General features: G+C 53.5%; 4 protein-coding genes across 4 annotated transcripts; 1 reads left to right on the top strand and 3 right to left on the bottom strand.

Annotated features, from left to right (window-relative positions):
- Positions 1–2,282: 2,282 nt before the first annotated feature.
- Positions 2,283–4,100, top strand: V2A60_007032 (kinase-like domain-containing protein; the record flags this gene model as incomplete). Its single annotated transcript, XM_083258321.1, has 1 exon — positions 2,283–4,100. The coding sequence occupies one exon, from the start codon at positions 2,283–2,285 to the stop codon at positions 4,098–4,100; it is 1,818 nt and encodes a 605-aa protein (XP_083114447.1).
- Positions 4,101–4,593: 493 nt separating this feature from the next.
- V2A60_007031 (transmembrane amino acid transporter protein-domain-containing protein) lies at positions 4,594–6,928 on the bottom strand (the record flags this gene model as incomplete). The annotated part of the gene is made up of 5 exons (XM_083258320.1): positions 4,594–5,145; positions 5,203–5,268; positions 5,331–5,491; positions 5,549–6,657; positions 6,738–6,928. 5 exons carry the CDS (start codon positions 6,926–6,928, stop codon positions 4,594–4,596), a joined length of 2,079 nt encoding a protein of 692 aa, XP_083114446.1.
- Positions 6,929–8,123: 1,195 nt separating this feature from the next.
- V2A60_007030 (neutral/alkaline ceramidase) lies at positions 8,124–10,373 on the bottom strand (the record flags this gene model as incomplete). Its single annotated transcript, XM_083258319.1, has 1 exon — positions 8,124–10,373. One exon carries the CDS (start codon positions 10,371–10,373, stop codon positions 8,124–8,126), a length of 2,250 nt encoding a protein of 749 aa, XP_083114445.1.
- A 1,238-nt stretch (positions 10,374–11,611) lies between these two features.
- V2A60_007029 (uncharacterized protein) lies at positions 11,612–13,621 on the bottom strand (the record flags this gene model as incomplete). Its single annotated transcript, XM_083258318.1, has 4 exons — positions 11,612–12,439; positions 12,512–12,697; positions 12,756–13,162; positions 13,555–13,621. The coding sequence occupies 4 exons, from the start codon at positions 13,619–13,621 to the stop codon at positions 11,612–11,614; spliced, it is 1,488 nt and encodes a 495-aa protein (XP_083114444.1).
- Between the last annotated feature and the right edge of the window lie 230 nt (positions 13,622–13,851).

Here is a 13,851-nt window from a genome sequence, read left to right as displayed (position 1 = left end):
ACCTTCGGTTCTAAGTACTTAGTGGTGTGCAGCCCGGTTGCGTGTGCTGGAGGCTAAGTAAGTAAGTACTTAAGCAGAGGCTTTAGGGAGGTAGGTACGTAGCTAGTATGGTAGTGCTCTGGTGAGGAGCTACTAAGTATTAGCGGTGACAACGCCAGCACCGGTCGTTTTCGGTTAGCGGGAACCATGGTGCTCACGCGGAGGCAGGCCAGTCGCAAAGACCACGCCATAGGTAAGTACTTGAGTTAGTTACTTAAGTACTAAAGTAAGTATTTGTTTACTTAGTATGCAGACAGTTGAGGGCGACAACGGACGTCCTCTACCTCAGCGATAAACTCGCACGGTAGCGTTTGCACTGTGGATGCGCTTTGCTCGCGATGCGCCCGCTGGTCACGCAGCCAATACGATGCGAGAGACATGGTCTGAGCTAAGTAGTCATGGCCGAGGCAGATGTACTTAGCGCCAGGGTGCAAGATAATCAAGACGGGCCTGGCCAGTCGTGCCAGCCACAAGATGTGTCTGAAGTAAGTACTTACTTAAGGGTTTGTTGCGAATTCGACTGCGTAAGTAAGTACTTAGGGACTTGAATTTTTACTTAGAAGCACAGGACTTGTACCGCATAGCAAGTACCTACTTACCAATGCTACCACACGTAATCGCAACGCTAGATGGAACGTACCGTAGAAGACGCTAACCCTCTCTGCACTAGCCTAGCTAGCAACACACCGCGACCCTCGTCAAGTTGGTATTCCTACTGTGTACTCCACACTGTGCACCCGGCACCTCTCTGCAGGTGCCTGTATCCGCCGCAGCAGCGCCATCGAACTCCCCCCACCACCCCAGAGCCACCGGCCCAGCGACTGTCCCAGGTGCTTCGACTAGCGACCCCCCCGTTCCACTTGCTTCCATCCAGTCCATCCTCATCACCGCCATTCCCTGGCTCGCCCTTTACCTCTTTCCTTTCTTCACCTATCCTCATCCCTCTTTATCCCGCCATCTCCTCCTTCTCATCCATCCGTTTCTTTTCACGGCTCGCCATACTTCCGTCGTGAAGGCCCTCTTTCTCCTCGAGCTTGCACCTCTTGTCATCCGCTACCGCTGGTGCGTCACACACCTAACGCCACCGCCCAACCGTCCCAACCGTCCATCCCACCACCTTGTGCAAGCAACAGGCCAACGGCTTCCGTACGCCGCTCGACTACCACTGCCAACCATTGTCGAGGGAAAGAAGGCTCACAGATTCGGCCAGCATTGCATGTTTCTGGAGCCCTGCTAAACATCGCCGAGCGTCTTTGATCTCGCCTGCTGACGAACGACTCGCAATTCCGTCGCCACACCCCGACCACGTCACGATCCGCCGGTCTCGGCTTCACCCAACAACAACAACAGTCATCTCTTCCAGGCACGCAAGTTAAACATTCGCCCAACCTTCATCGGTCGTTGAGATTCAATCCCTGTCTTTTGCTTCGGCACAAACGCTCACATTTCAACTTCTCGGCACGTGCCCGTCCAGACGCTACTTCCCCCTCCTGGTGACAAGTCTACTTCAGGGAGAGCCCAGCTCTGACAGGTTCCAGTTCGTCTGGCCCGACAAAGCCGCTCACTACTTCCCTTCACCAGCTTTCTTTCTCCTCTCATCAATTACATCTCAAAATCTTACTGTTCCAATTCCCAGACGGCTCGTTCCCACCCGTCCTCGTTCCTTGTTTCTTGACAGCGTCATCGCTGCCACATTCTTTTCGTCGATAAAACACATACACACGACCTCGATGTCATTATAACGTCTATTTCTTTTTTCCTTGTTCGGTTTCTCGAACGTTCGAAAGTCGCCATCAGCACCTACCTAGCCGCTACTTCGACACTTCGATATCATATTTCGTTTGTTCTATTATTGTCAAAACTCTTCTTTCAAATGAGCCATTGATTCAGCCACGACCGAAATCATAGTCACCCAACATCGAGCCGGGTGCACTCTCGCTTTCCACACCACATCTACGCTACCTGTACATTGCAACTCGAGCTCTCGCTTGCGTCGTTCGTGATCGAACTTCTTTTTTTTTTCTCGTCAACCAAAGCACACTCTCCATTTCAACCAAAGCTCATTTGAGGCTTCACGTTGCGCAGCACCTCTATTTTCACGACAAGCGATCTACAATAAACACCACCCCGTGACTTTTTGTACAACTACTGCCGTCACTTTCGCGCGTCTCATTGCATCTACTTTGCCAAATACTTTTTGATTCACTTTTTCGTCTTTTACTATATTACTCAATTCTACCAGTATGGAATGCTTGCGGGATAAGTTTGTCGGAGGTGTCCTGCTGGATGGAGGTCGCTTCCAAACTCTGTCACCTCTCAATCACGGCTCTTTCGGCATGGTTTTCATGGCTCAGGATCTTGCATCGAACCAACCGGTCGCGATCAAATGCTTGACCAAGAAGGCCGGCCAAGGTGACCTTTGTCAGGATTTTGCCGTCGATGAACGCTCTGAGGAGCTGGTACTTCACCGGACCATCAGCCCTCACGACAACATTGTCAACCTCATCCACTCCTTCGAAACCGATTCTCACGTCTATCTTGTGCTGGAGTTCTGTGGTCAGGGCGATCTCTATGAGGCGATTCGCAACGGCCATGGACCTCTGCAGACTGAGCACGTTCGTCAATTCATGCTAGAGCTTGTGGATGCCGTCGAATACATCCACTCCAAAGGCATATATCACCGTGACATCAAGCCTGAAAACATCTTCCTCACTCAGGATGGTGCCATGAAGCTTGGTGACTTTGGTCTAGCTACGACTGACAAGTGGTCATACGAGATGACTGTTGGAAGCGATCGCTACATGGCTCCGGAGCAATTCGACTCTGCCGGTGCAGGCTACTCCCCTGCCGAGGCAGACATCTGGGCCATTGGTATTTGTTTACTCAACATCCTGTTCTCTCGCAATCCTTTCACCACGCCGACTGAAGCTGACCCACTGTTCCTGGACTATTCTCGAGACAAGCAGAGCCTGTTCGATGTCTTTCCTTCAATGTCTCAGGACACTTATGAAGTCATCGTGCAATGCATGAACTTGGATCCCAAGAGACGGTCCTTGGTCGGCGCAAAGGAGGCTTTGCTGCGTGTCGTTTCGTTCACCACCGAGGACGAGTCTCTCGACGACTTTTGTGGTGCGGAAAAGGCTACTGTGGCGTCGGCCAATCGGGAACCCCTTCGCACGCCTTCCTTGCAAAGCCCTCAGGTCGAATTCGGTGCCTTCCCATGGACTCGCGCTCTACACGCCACTCCCCAGCACGTTGGCCGCCAATTGAGCGCGATTCCCGATGACGAGAGCTATACGGAAGATCTCTTCTCCAAGTCCGAAAATACTGTGGATTGGTGTTTGGCTGCCCCCAACACACCGTCCATGTCATCGACTCTGGAGTCTCATCTCATGCCGACAATGAAAACAATGACAATCAACCAATCCAGGCGCCCGAATATTTCACCTGCTGCTGGTTCCTTGCCAATCACCATGGCCAAGCCACTCACGCTTTCCATGTCATCTGTTTTCGGTCGACGAGACCCTGTCTCCAAGAGCTGGAGCGACATGTGGGATGAGGATGAGGAGGAGGTCATTGAGCAGCAACGCGGGACTCTCAAGGCTCTCAATTCACGCACTTGGAGCCACGAGAGTGTGCGTGACGCCGAAAAGGAGAATTGTGAACCGGTTCACGAGGCTGCTCAAATCAATGGCGATGTTGATGGCGACTTGGTTGATGGCTTCTTTTTCCACGAACCCATTTTGCCTAAGCCGACCGAGACCGTGCCCCGCTACTCCCCTCCCCCTAAGCGAAGCAATTTTGATAAGTGGGCTGCTCTGGGTGAGCGCCGCCGCGGCGGCATCAGTATGGAGAATCAGAAGCCACCCGCTTTGAAACATCGTCGTTCTTTTGGTTTTGGGTACAAGTCTAACGACGCTGGCGTTTGGGAACAACTACCGCTACGGAGCGGAATCAAGGAACGGGTCAAGGATTCGCCCGTGAACAAGGGCAAAGATCTCAACTGGCGTCGTGATCGGCGCACAGACCTTGGGGATATTGAGTGGGTTGGTGGCTGGTAAGTGCCCCCTGCGGCACTGCCTACCGTCAATCGTGGTCGAAATCATCCAGATCTTGGTGTAATTTTGTTGAAGCAATGTTGTATTCAGCATGCTTCGCCTCTGAACGTCATAGATGCTGTCGGATTTTGACCCGCTTTCTGTGTATTAGATAGTCTTTACATATAGGAAATACCAGAGGTTACCCACTCAAGTTATGCCTAATCGGAAAACGTGCGACATGATATGACTGGCGCGGTGGGAGGGACGTCTATGTAATGATCTTGGCTCGCGCCGTCAACTTGTGGCAAGCCCAATTAGGCAAGCTACACAACCTCCGTTAGCGGTGGTACTACGCCAAGGCTGGCTGACAGCCAAGTGAGACACATCTCATGTAACTCGCATGTATTACAGGTAGGGCCTTGACAGCTAGGTAGGACATCCCGGTCCGAATACAAATCGCAGGGCAAGTGAAAGGTGGCTCTGTACTCCGTATGTGCGTCATCTATAAGACCCCTTAAGCGTCAACCATTTTCTTGGGTAGGAATGTGCAAGCTGTGCCAAGCAAGCCTAGGGAAGCAAAGATAACAATGACGACCCCGGAGACAATGCGTTCCACATACGGAATTTCGTCCCAAAAGAGTTTCAAATAAAATGCAAAAGGCAAGACGATGGATATGAGAGTGCAAAGGGCGGCGCCAAGAAATGCACAAACTGAATCGAACGCAGGGAAGACGATGGAAATGGCGAGAAGAATGAGAACGACGCCGACGCGCACGCTGGCACGTTGGATATTGCGCACCCAGCGGCGGTCGACGTCGCCGCTGTTGCCTTCGCTATGCTGTTGCGGTTCGGAATGAAGACCGAATATGACGTCAGCTGTGGTGACGAGCGGCCGTGCGTTGAGCGGAATCTTGGTGAGCGGAACGATGCCGATGCAGACACACATGAAGACAGTGAGGCCGGGCGGAAAGCCATGGGTGCGGAGAATGTTGGAGGTGATGGCTTCACGGATGCCATCTCCAAACATTAGAACGCCGATGATGGCAAGACAGGTATCCAAGACGTACTACAAGAGGGTCGTGTTAGCGAAAAGGCGACAAATTTATACAGTCAGGCGACATACGGAGAATGAAAAGGTGATTCTAACAGCCTTGCCCCATTTATAGGGGTGACGCATATCTCGATATATCTAGAAGTTGAAATTAATATGAGTACACTGGTAGTAAAGGCCAGGTCGCTTTGGATACTTACCGAAGGAAACACAGAATGCGCACCCCAAGGACTAGCCATTAGGCCATATGCCAAGGGCAAGGCCAGCCAATTCGACGGCCATAAATGAGTGATGGCAGGCTCCCAGAGAGAGCCCGGCTTTTCCCGCTTGACCAGGCCATCAATGATGACCACGCAGACAACTAATGTCTCGTTAGTATAACGCATCTTGAGCCATCACCCAGTTGAATCCCACATACTGCAAAATGTGGAAAAAATGCCCACGACGCTGGTATAACTCAGCCACCGCAGCGGCAGCATGTTCAGAATCAGGACTAGCCCCGCGCAGACGCACTTCCACATCGTTGTGTTGCCAGTATCCGGGAACAGTAGGCTCAGCGAATCGGCGAACAGAATGACGAGGGCTACACAGGCGGCCAGCAGCTCTAGAGAAAAGAGAGCAGATACGAGGATTCGGGCGCGCGCGCCGAATGATACGTACGCTAGGTCCGAATATGTGATTAGGGTGGCATCACGGCGCATGCACCGCCCCAGCAGGCCCGCCGTGTGCGCCGTGACCGCCGCCGTGATGGTCAGGATGCCCATACCGGGCACCCAGCCGCTCAGACGGAACGCCAGCGGCAGGCTCAGCATGCCGACGCCGATTATGGCGTTTATGGAATTGAAAGTGGACTGCGGCAGCGTGCTTTGCCCGTCGACGGTGAGTACCACCCTGTCACCCTGCTTGACCTCCTTGACCAGGATTGGGTTCTCCTCGCAAAACGCGGGATCCTCGGGAACAACCACGGCGGCAGCGCTCGAACGCCGCCTCTGGTTGTTGTGATTAATGAACGAGGCGCGCGGCCGCAGTCCAGGCCCCGAGCTCATGGTCCCGTACTGTGAGCTACGGTATGAGCCGAAACTCCCAATGACAGACGGCGATGAGAGGTGCGGCGCCGCAAAAATGCTCGACCGGCTTGATGAAGCGTCGGTCGAGAGCGCGCCGGTCGCCATCTCGGTATCCATTAGCTTCCCTTCCCGGTCGCGGGAGCTTTCCTGTACCAGTCCCGTATCATCATTCGGTATGTGGCTGGTGCCCGCCCTCGCCGCGGACGCTGCTCTCTCCTCGAGGTGCTGCGAGAGTAGTCCTGAACGTACGGCCGGTGTCGCCTCGATAGGACTTCGGCCATAGTATATTGCTTCCTCGCGCACGCTGTCTTGTTCGTTGGTGTCATTGTACACGATGCTCGGTCGTCGGGGTATCACTTCGGCAAACTCAGCTGCACGCTGCCAGCTGCGCGCAAAAGATCGGAAGCTGTTGACACCGCCAATATCAGCCATGGCCGTGAGGCGGGCACTCACTGACGATCTGGAGACACAGACAAAAGGAAAAACTGTTAGCGAATCCTCAAGAAACCAGTACCAAGGCCCCAATTGGGGGTCACGAACCTCCTCCGCTCGGCCTGTGCGATAATCAGTCGACCTGACTCCTCGTCTCCAAAGTCACACTCTTCCTCGTCGTTATCGTCAAATACATTTTCCTGCGCCAAATTCCCCGTATTGAGGCTTCTGGACGGCGAGGCACGGCCGTCAAATTCGTTCCATGTCACTGGATTGCAGTCCTGCGGCCGCCGTGCCATTGCTTGATTGCCAGCCCGCGCTGTGTTTGTGGAGTTCGTATCGGGTGTGGTGAGCCCGCTTCCGATCGATGGCAAATCCTGGCACGCTGGGGTGTGTCTGCTTGCACGTCACCTTGTACGCATCGACACGGCTCTCTGCCTGTGAGTATATATAATCCCACCTCTTACACTTTATTCTAGCTGTGTGTACTCCTGAACATCAGATAATGGGTTGTGAAGAAGCTTGGGGGATGGGAAGCCAACATGGTACGACTGTCTGGGTGCCCCCGCTTCCCTCCTATCTATTCGCAGCGATGTTGCCCCAGAGAGGACTAACTTGATGCGCGATGGCGGCGCGTTAGCGCCTGTCACGGGGCCATCTTCCAGCTCCTAAACAATCCACTGATTTACATACTGGATTTAGGCCCATCCCGTAAGTAGTAGCTTATCGCGTTGTGGATTTTTCCGATGGCGGCTTGCTATGGCGACGCTTGCCCATGACAGCTGAGACAATTTACCACACGCTACAGCTGCTTGCATACGTGGTCTCGTGGGCGTATCTTTGTGTGTCCCGAACTGCAACTTGCCTTGGCTATAGCGCTAATTCCCCGACCCATTACGATGCCATCCCTTGGACTTGCTACTTGGCTTCCCTGTGGGAGTCTGCCTACGCGCACATAGAGCATGCGGCATGGCCGTAGAAATGAAGGCTAGGGGAGAAACCGTAAATCAGCACCAACCAACTATTGAGAACGAGCGATACATAGATGTTTAAGAGTACAGTGCTGCAAAATGACGGCAGAAGTGACGGAAAGTACACGACACATCGTATAGGGTAGGCCGACGGTAACGGCAAATGCCACACGAAGGTCTAGCCAGCCACACCAAATCAACGACATGATGGCCGGGGGCAAGTTTACATACCTGGGCACCTCCCGAGAGTCTGTGCGATGAGGCTTAAACAGGCACAACGCACACGATCGTCACGGTGAGCATCATCGGATGAGAAACCATTTTACAGCAATCCTCAGTCTCTGCAGCATCACCAGCCCAGACCCACGTTGTAGAAGGGTTCACAGGCCCAGCGCACATGATGTGAGAAGATGATATATTCGAGGCACCATAATACATACATATACAGAAAAGGGATATCAGTGTATACTCGAAAAGAAGAAATTTCACCAGTCAACCAGCCCTGCACAGCACCGCGGATCATTTATCTGAGCGAGAACTGACTACTCGTTCCGGTGAAGCCTTTCGAAGGAAAGATCAGGCTCTTGGCATCGCCGTAGTACCGAAGGCGATACGTCCCCGGCGCAGCGTTGCCCGCTGTATCCCACTCTATGTCCACCTCCGACTGCCCGAGGATTGTCTTCGTCTTGCGCCATGTGAAGACCAGGAACCAGTCTGCGTCGTCCCGGACCTGCGTCCACTTGCCATCCGCGCCCTTTTGCTCGACGGCCGCGTACGTGCCTTCGAGACGGAGATTGTTGCGCGGGTTAGCGCCTTGGAATGTTACCTTAACAACCTCGCCCCGCGTGTACGCCTGCCTCGGTCGCGCCACCTCGTCGCCGAAGCCGCGGCCAAAGGGGGCCGTATCGTATAGAGAGGGAGGGAGCAATCTCAGAGACCACCGTACGTTGTTGGGCGGCGAGGGGCCTGGCGGCGGCTGGCCGGTCGCGTTGTCATGGAGGTAGTGCATGTTGCTGGTACTGAGGCTGATGTAGGCATCCAGCTGGTGGCGGCCGTACAGAGTGGCTGCGCCTTCGTAGCGCTGCATTTCGTACTCCTCGGGCGTGGTAACGTAGTGAGCATATACATTGACCGGGCTGCCAAGTACCACGATGGGATCCTTGACATGCTCCGCCGCCTGCTTCGCAACGGCCTCCTTCCAGCGCCGTCCGCTCATCGTAGTGACTTCACTGGGGCTGAGGATGACGAATATTTGCCCGATGCGGAACATCTGCATGTCCACAATATTGGGCTCCCAGGCGTAGGGGAACGAAAGCTCGCCAGCGGCCAGGAAGATGGGCTTGGGTGTATGGCACTTGACCTGGTCTTGGGATGGCTTCTTTACGATGTTCTGAACAAAGTCCCACCACGGATTGTGCGGCTTCCCAGAGTTTCCCTGGATGAAATCGAATTCGCCGCGGCCGTCAGTGGTACCTGCGGCAAACGAGTAGCCCAGCGCCGCGGCACACGTGCTGGCCTTATCGCCGTTGGGGAGGTTGAACTCCCACCCGGCCATGTTGTTGAAAAAGTGGAATGATTTAACGGAACCGTGAATCGAAGTCCACTCGTCCGAGTTCATGATTCTTTGCACACCGTTGAACTGACGCGTGGCAATCTCATGGCAGCTCTTGGCACCGAAATCAGGGAGACCAGCATAGGGACCGCGACCCTGACACTTCAGAACCGTGCCGTCGCTGCAAGTGGCATCCTCGAGGTGACACTGGGCCTGAGAGCCGTCTTCGCACCAAGCGCCGTCCACGTTGGGCGAAGCATCGCCCAGGTTGGCTTGACTGAACCCGGCTATGAAACTGTCGGCATACCGGCTATTTGATTTAGCATCCTGCTCAACCATCCAAGCTGCAAGAGCCTTGTTGTCGCCCGCGACATGAGTGTTGTTGCGGTACAATGAGGTGCCATGGGTCGGGAACCAATTCAGAATGCCCGTAATCTTGTCGTCTTTGGAGCGTGTGAAGCGGAGGAGGGTCATGGTCTTGTCAGTCGAGTCAGCATATCGGGCGCGTTCTTCCCTAGGGTTGTTGAGGTAGGCCCATAGCGAACGGTTGATGGCAGCATTCTTGATATCAGTGTATCCAACGTCTAGAGTCCCCTCGGAGAGTTCCTGATGAGCACGCTTGATTGCCAAGACAGTACCATCAACCAGTGCGTTGTAGCTATCGTCGTTGAACCCAAGGCCGGGGATCTGAGGGGTCAGGTAGTTGTTCCAACCGCCAGGCGCGGAGTGGCTGTGGACGGCGGCCAGGGCAACATTTCTCTGGCCATACATCTTGTAGTCGTCGCCCAGTTTGGAGAGGGCGTCTAGTACACCATAGCGCACGCTGGTGTCGCCGACTAAGGCGTCAAGGACAACATAGACAATTCTGGCGCTGGGGTCCTTTGTATCGCCAATAATGAAGGCACGGGCGAAGAGCCTCTGCCTGAGACCGGATCCAATCTGCTGCAGGTTGGCATAGCCGGTCAAGGCTACTTCAGCGACAGGTCCAGTGATGTCTGCCTTGCCAACGCCGAGGAGGTATTTGCTCTTGCCAGCTTCTTCCGTGTAGCTCTGTTGACCAAAGTCACCCCCGGAAGTAGAGTTACCCTCCAAGGTAGAGTTTCTTGCAGTGGCATCGCCACCATATGCGTTCCCGGCAGTATTTAGGGCAGTAGCCGCGTTGCCGAAGAGCAGAGTCATGAGAAGCGTGCAAAGCACGTTCAAGAGGCTGTTGGACCTCATTCTCACTGAGCGGTCAGCCTCTTCCCCAGAAGAGAAGCAGAGGCAGAAAAACAAATGGTATGATGGAATACGAAGAGAGTGATGTTCACAAACTTCTCGAGCGCGAATCTAAAAGAGCACTAGGAATGCCATGGGGCCTGGCCATTTCTTATGCTATGCATTCCCAAGATTAGGGGTCAATTGGCGAGCCAATCTCTCCTAGATCGGTAAGGCGAGAGTGTGAATCCAGGCACATCCGAGCGGGAAGAAAAACGTGGAAACTGCCCGGCTGTCTCAATCTTGGGCCGCAGACAAAACTCTTCGTTCCAACTCCCTTTCAGCCTGATGCGCACAGTCCTCCAACTATCCTGGCATCATGGCGCAAGTATTGACAGCTCCATTTATACAGACACGTTGATAAGCCATGCACGGACATCTACTTAGTATGTAGTCGGCCCTCCGTCCCGCCGAAGAAAAAACAACTTGGCAAAGACAGCAAAAATAGGCATTACAGGCTGGATGCCTGCATTTGATCCCCAAAATTTGCCTCTCAAAAGCGGTCTTGTCAAGATTCTCTCTTACCGGACATACATTCCTTGACGCAAAAAATCGAAGTGCAGCGGGTTGATTTTGAATCGATAGGAAGCTTGTACGTGCCCCTCCACTAGGCGCACGGATTCCTCTCGGCATCCGGTTGCATCCAAATGAACTAGCCGACGACGGGATGGAGACTTAGCGGGAGGCCCGAGGAGAGATCAGCCTCACGTTTTGCCAATTGACCAACGACAGGGCCTCTTCTGACGAGATGAAAAACGGATCTAACTGTACTCGAAGCCAGCAATCAATTGAATTCTGCTTGGCACTTCTATCGGCACCACCCGTCGAGGTTGCATTTGTCGCCTGAGCCAGATGACGCTAAATTGCCTGCAACTGACTAGAACTCAGTTCGACCTCTGACTTTGCTCGAAGGAAGCCGAACAAACGAAGGACACCGGATCACATGCTATTCTAAACTTGGAAATCGTTTTTGGTAGATAAATAAATTGATAGTGCCCAAAGTCACACGGCCCGATGAAAGTCCAGGTGGAGTGAGCTCATGTCAAGATATACAGATATGCATGGTGATACATACATATGTGTATACGTATATTTGCCATCTGGCTAGGTTTGCTGGGTGGGCACAGACAAAAGCCACACCAAGAAAAGGTTGGTATAACTCTGACCGAAAGATAGACGTCGTAACGAAAAGTACTGTTCATTCAACGTTCTGAGGGACTCGAGCCCTGATCATTGTTGGCCTGCTCCCACGCCCACTTCTGGTCGATTTCGTAGCCGACCATGTACGACTTGGGGTTTGCATGGCTGTACTCCCCTTCATTAATAGGAAGAACGGCGATGCGCCGGACGCGGGCGGCGGCCGGTATATCCGCTGACGAAGCCAGCGCCCTTCCCTGCTCTTCGACGGACATGGCTCGCAGAGCGACGGCAAGTGTCGCCTCGCTGTCCCAGACGCCCTCCAGACGCCGCGACCTGGACATGAGGGTAATAGCCCGCCTCCGTATCGATGGGTCGCGACACTTGTGAATAATACCATATAGCACTGGAACGACGCCGATGTGCATATGGAACTGAGGCCCAATGCGTGTGCCGTTCCTCGCGTCATCTCGGTCAGCACCTGTCGCCGCTTCAGCGTACTGAATCATTTCGTTAAAGGTGTCTGTGTGCGCATCCCAACGCAGTGGATCTTCGTCTACGCCTGGAGGGCCGTCAAAGACGGTCGTTTCCACACCCACGTAGAGTCGCAGAAGTTCCAACAAGGCAACGCCCCTCTTGTCCTCGAGGGACGTTAGCTGGTTGGCGTACTCTTTTTTGAACTCCTCAAAGGCGGACTGCCACCATCGGAGCTTGGCAGGTACCATACCCACACCGCTTTGATTGTATGTTTCTAGCTCTAGTCTGAGGGTGCAAAGCGCATGATGAGCCTGGTTGAGTGAGTGAAAGGTTGGTCTTTCCTTCCAGGCAAACTGTTCAAAATCTAGTATTTCCGCCACAACAGTGGCGAGGTTGGGATCTATACCTTTGGCCAGCTACAGTGTATGGTTAGGTGACGTTTTATAGCCATGAACTTGGTTGGCAATGGTTTTGCAAGGGCCGCGTACCAGATATGATTGCGTCGCAATGCGGCTCAAGAAGACATCCGCGGCGGCGAAAAGCGCGCCTCGATCCCAGCTCGAAGGGCCACTAGATTCGGTATAAGTAGAACAGGAACGTAAGCGTTCTTCCTTCAAGATTGCGTATCCCGTGACTAGAAGTTGTAGGACAGTCAACGTCCTGCCGCGAAGAACCTACAAGATAGACACATCCTGTGAGCTTAGTTGAGAGCCGGCGTCAGAGCGAGCGTACCTCGATGCAGATGAACAGAATACATGATATCAGATGTACATGTGCATTGCTGGAGTTTCTTTGCGAGCCCAGTATACTCTGTATGGACATGTTGTATTGTTTCAGCGCGAATCGGTCGTGGCTCTCGGGGCCGGAGTAACCATGGCGCACGAAGTTTTCGTGAAAGGATGACAATGCGACGACAGAGTGCCAGATCCCTTGATCCATGTGTGCCGTTTGAACTATATGAGATGTCCATATATCCTCTTGGATGAATGTGAAGAGCTGCGACAGCGTCTGTTCTTGGAAATATTGGAAAGAGCGTAGCTCGTTTGGTGGATATGTGACGTGCATTAAGGTCACGAATCGGATGGGCTTTGTCTCGGGTAGAGGATCGTAGCCTTCACACCTGCGGCCGGTGGATATGCCTGTGTAAGGACATTGGTTAGAGGTATGAACTTGCAACAGGGCATGCTACATGCATAGAGAAGCTATCGGGGAGTGCAGTCTAACATCTTTTGCAGGACGGTTGAGCTTCGTCGCATTTGACTCGGCGAGCTACATGTACGTTAGTTCAGCAAGACAGTAAGTAAGCACATGAGATGATTGGAGCGCACCTCTGTTTTAGTAACGAATAAGAGAATGCTTGGTCAGCGTGATTTCTCCATGGTGCCAGGTATTCTGCCATGCAGACGCGGTGTTGGATATTTACGGCCTCGGCTGTCGCGGCAGTTGCCGACACTGGCGAACAAGACACCGAACCCATGGAGTGACATCGCTAGCCAGCCAGTAAGAGCAACTCGAAGCAGACATTACTTACTTGCACGTTCGGCAACCGGTCCGAACTTTCGGGGCTTTGGCGCGTCTGCGCTGACCAGCTTTGACATGTGTCATGACTCGTCAATAGCGCTGGTTAATGCTACTGCCAGGAGCGAGGAAAGGCAGTGTGTCATCTGACAGAGTGAGCCTGCCGAGGGAGCATTGGGTTTCGTAGTGCTGAGATCGGGGACCGTCGCGGTGGGATTGGGTCAGCCGGGTCCAGTCCAGTCCTGCCCGGCACCGGGGAGAGAGGGGAGGGAGGAGACGTTGAGACAGGACGGCAAAAGAAAGAGAGGAT

The sequence above is a fragment of the Cordyceps javanica genome, chromosome 4 (assembly GCF_051103115.1).
Source record: "Cordyceps javanica chromosome 4, complete sequence".
Lineage (NCBI taxonomy): Eukaryota > Fungi > Ascomycota > Sordariomycetes > Hypocreales > Cordycipitaceae > Cordyceps > Cordyceps javanica.
The sequence above is the reverse complement of the archived record's forward strand: the minus strand, read 5'-3'. Positions and strand labels throughout refer to the sequence as shown.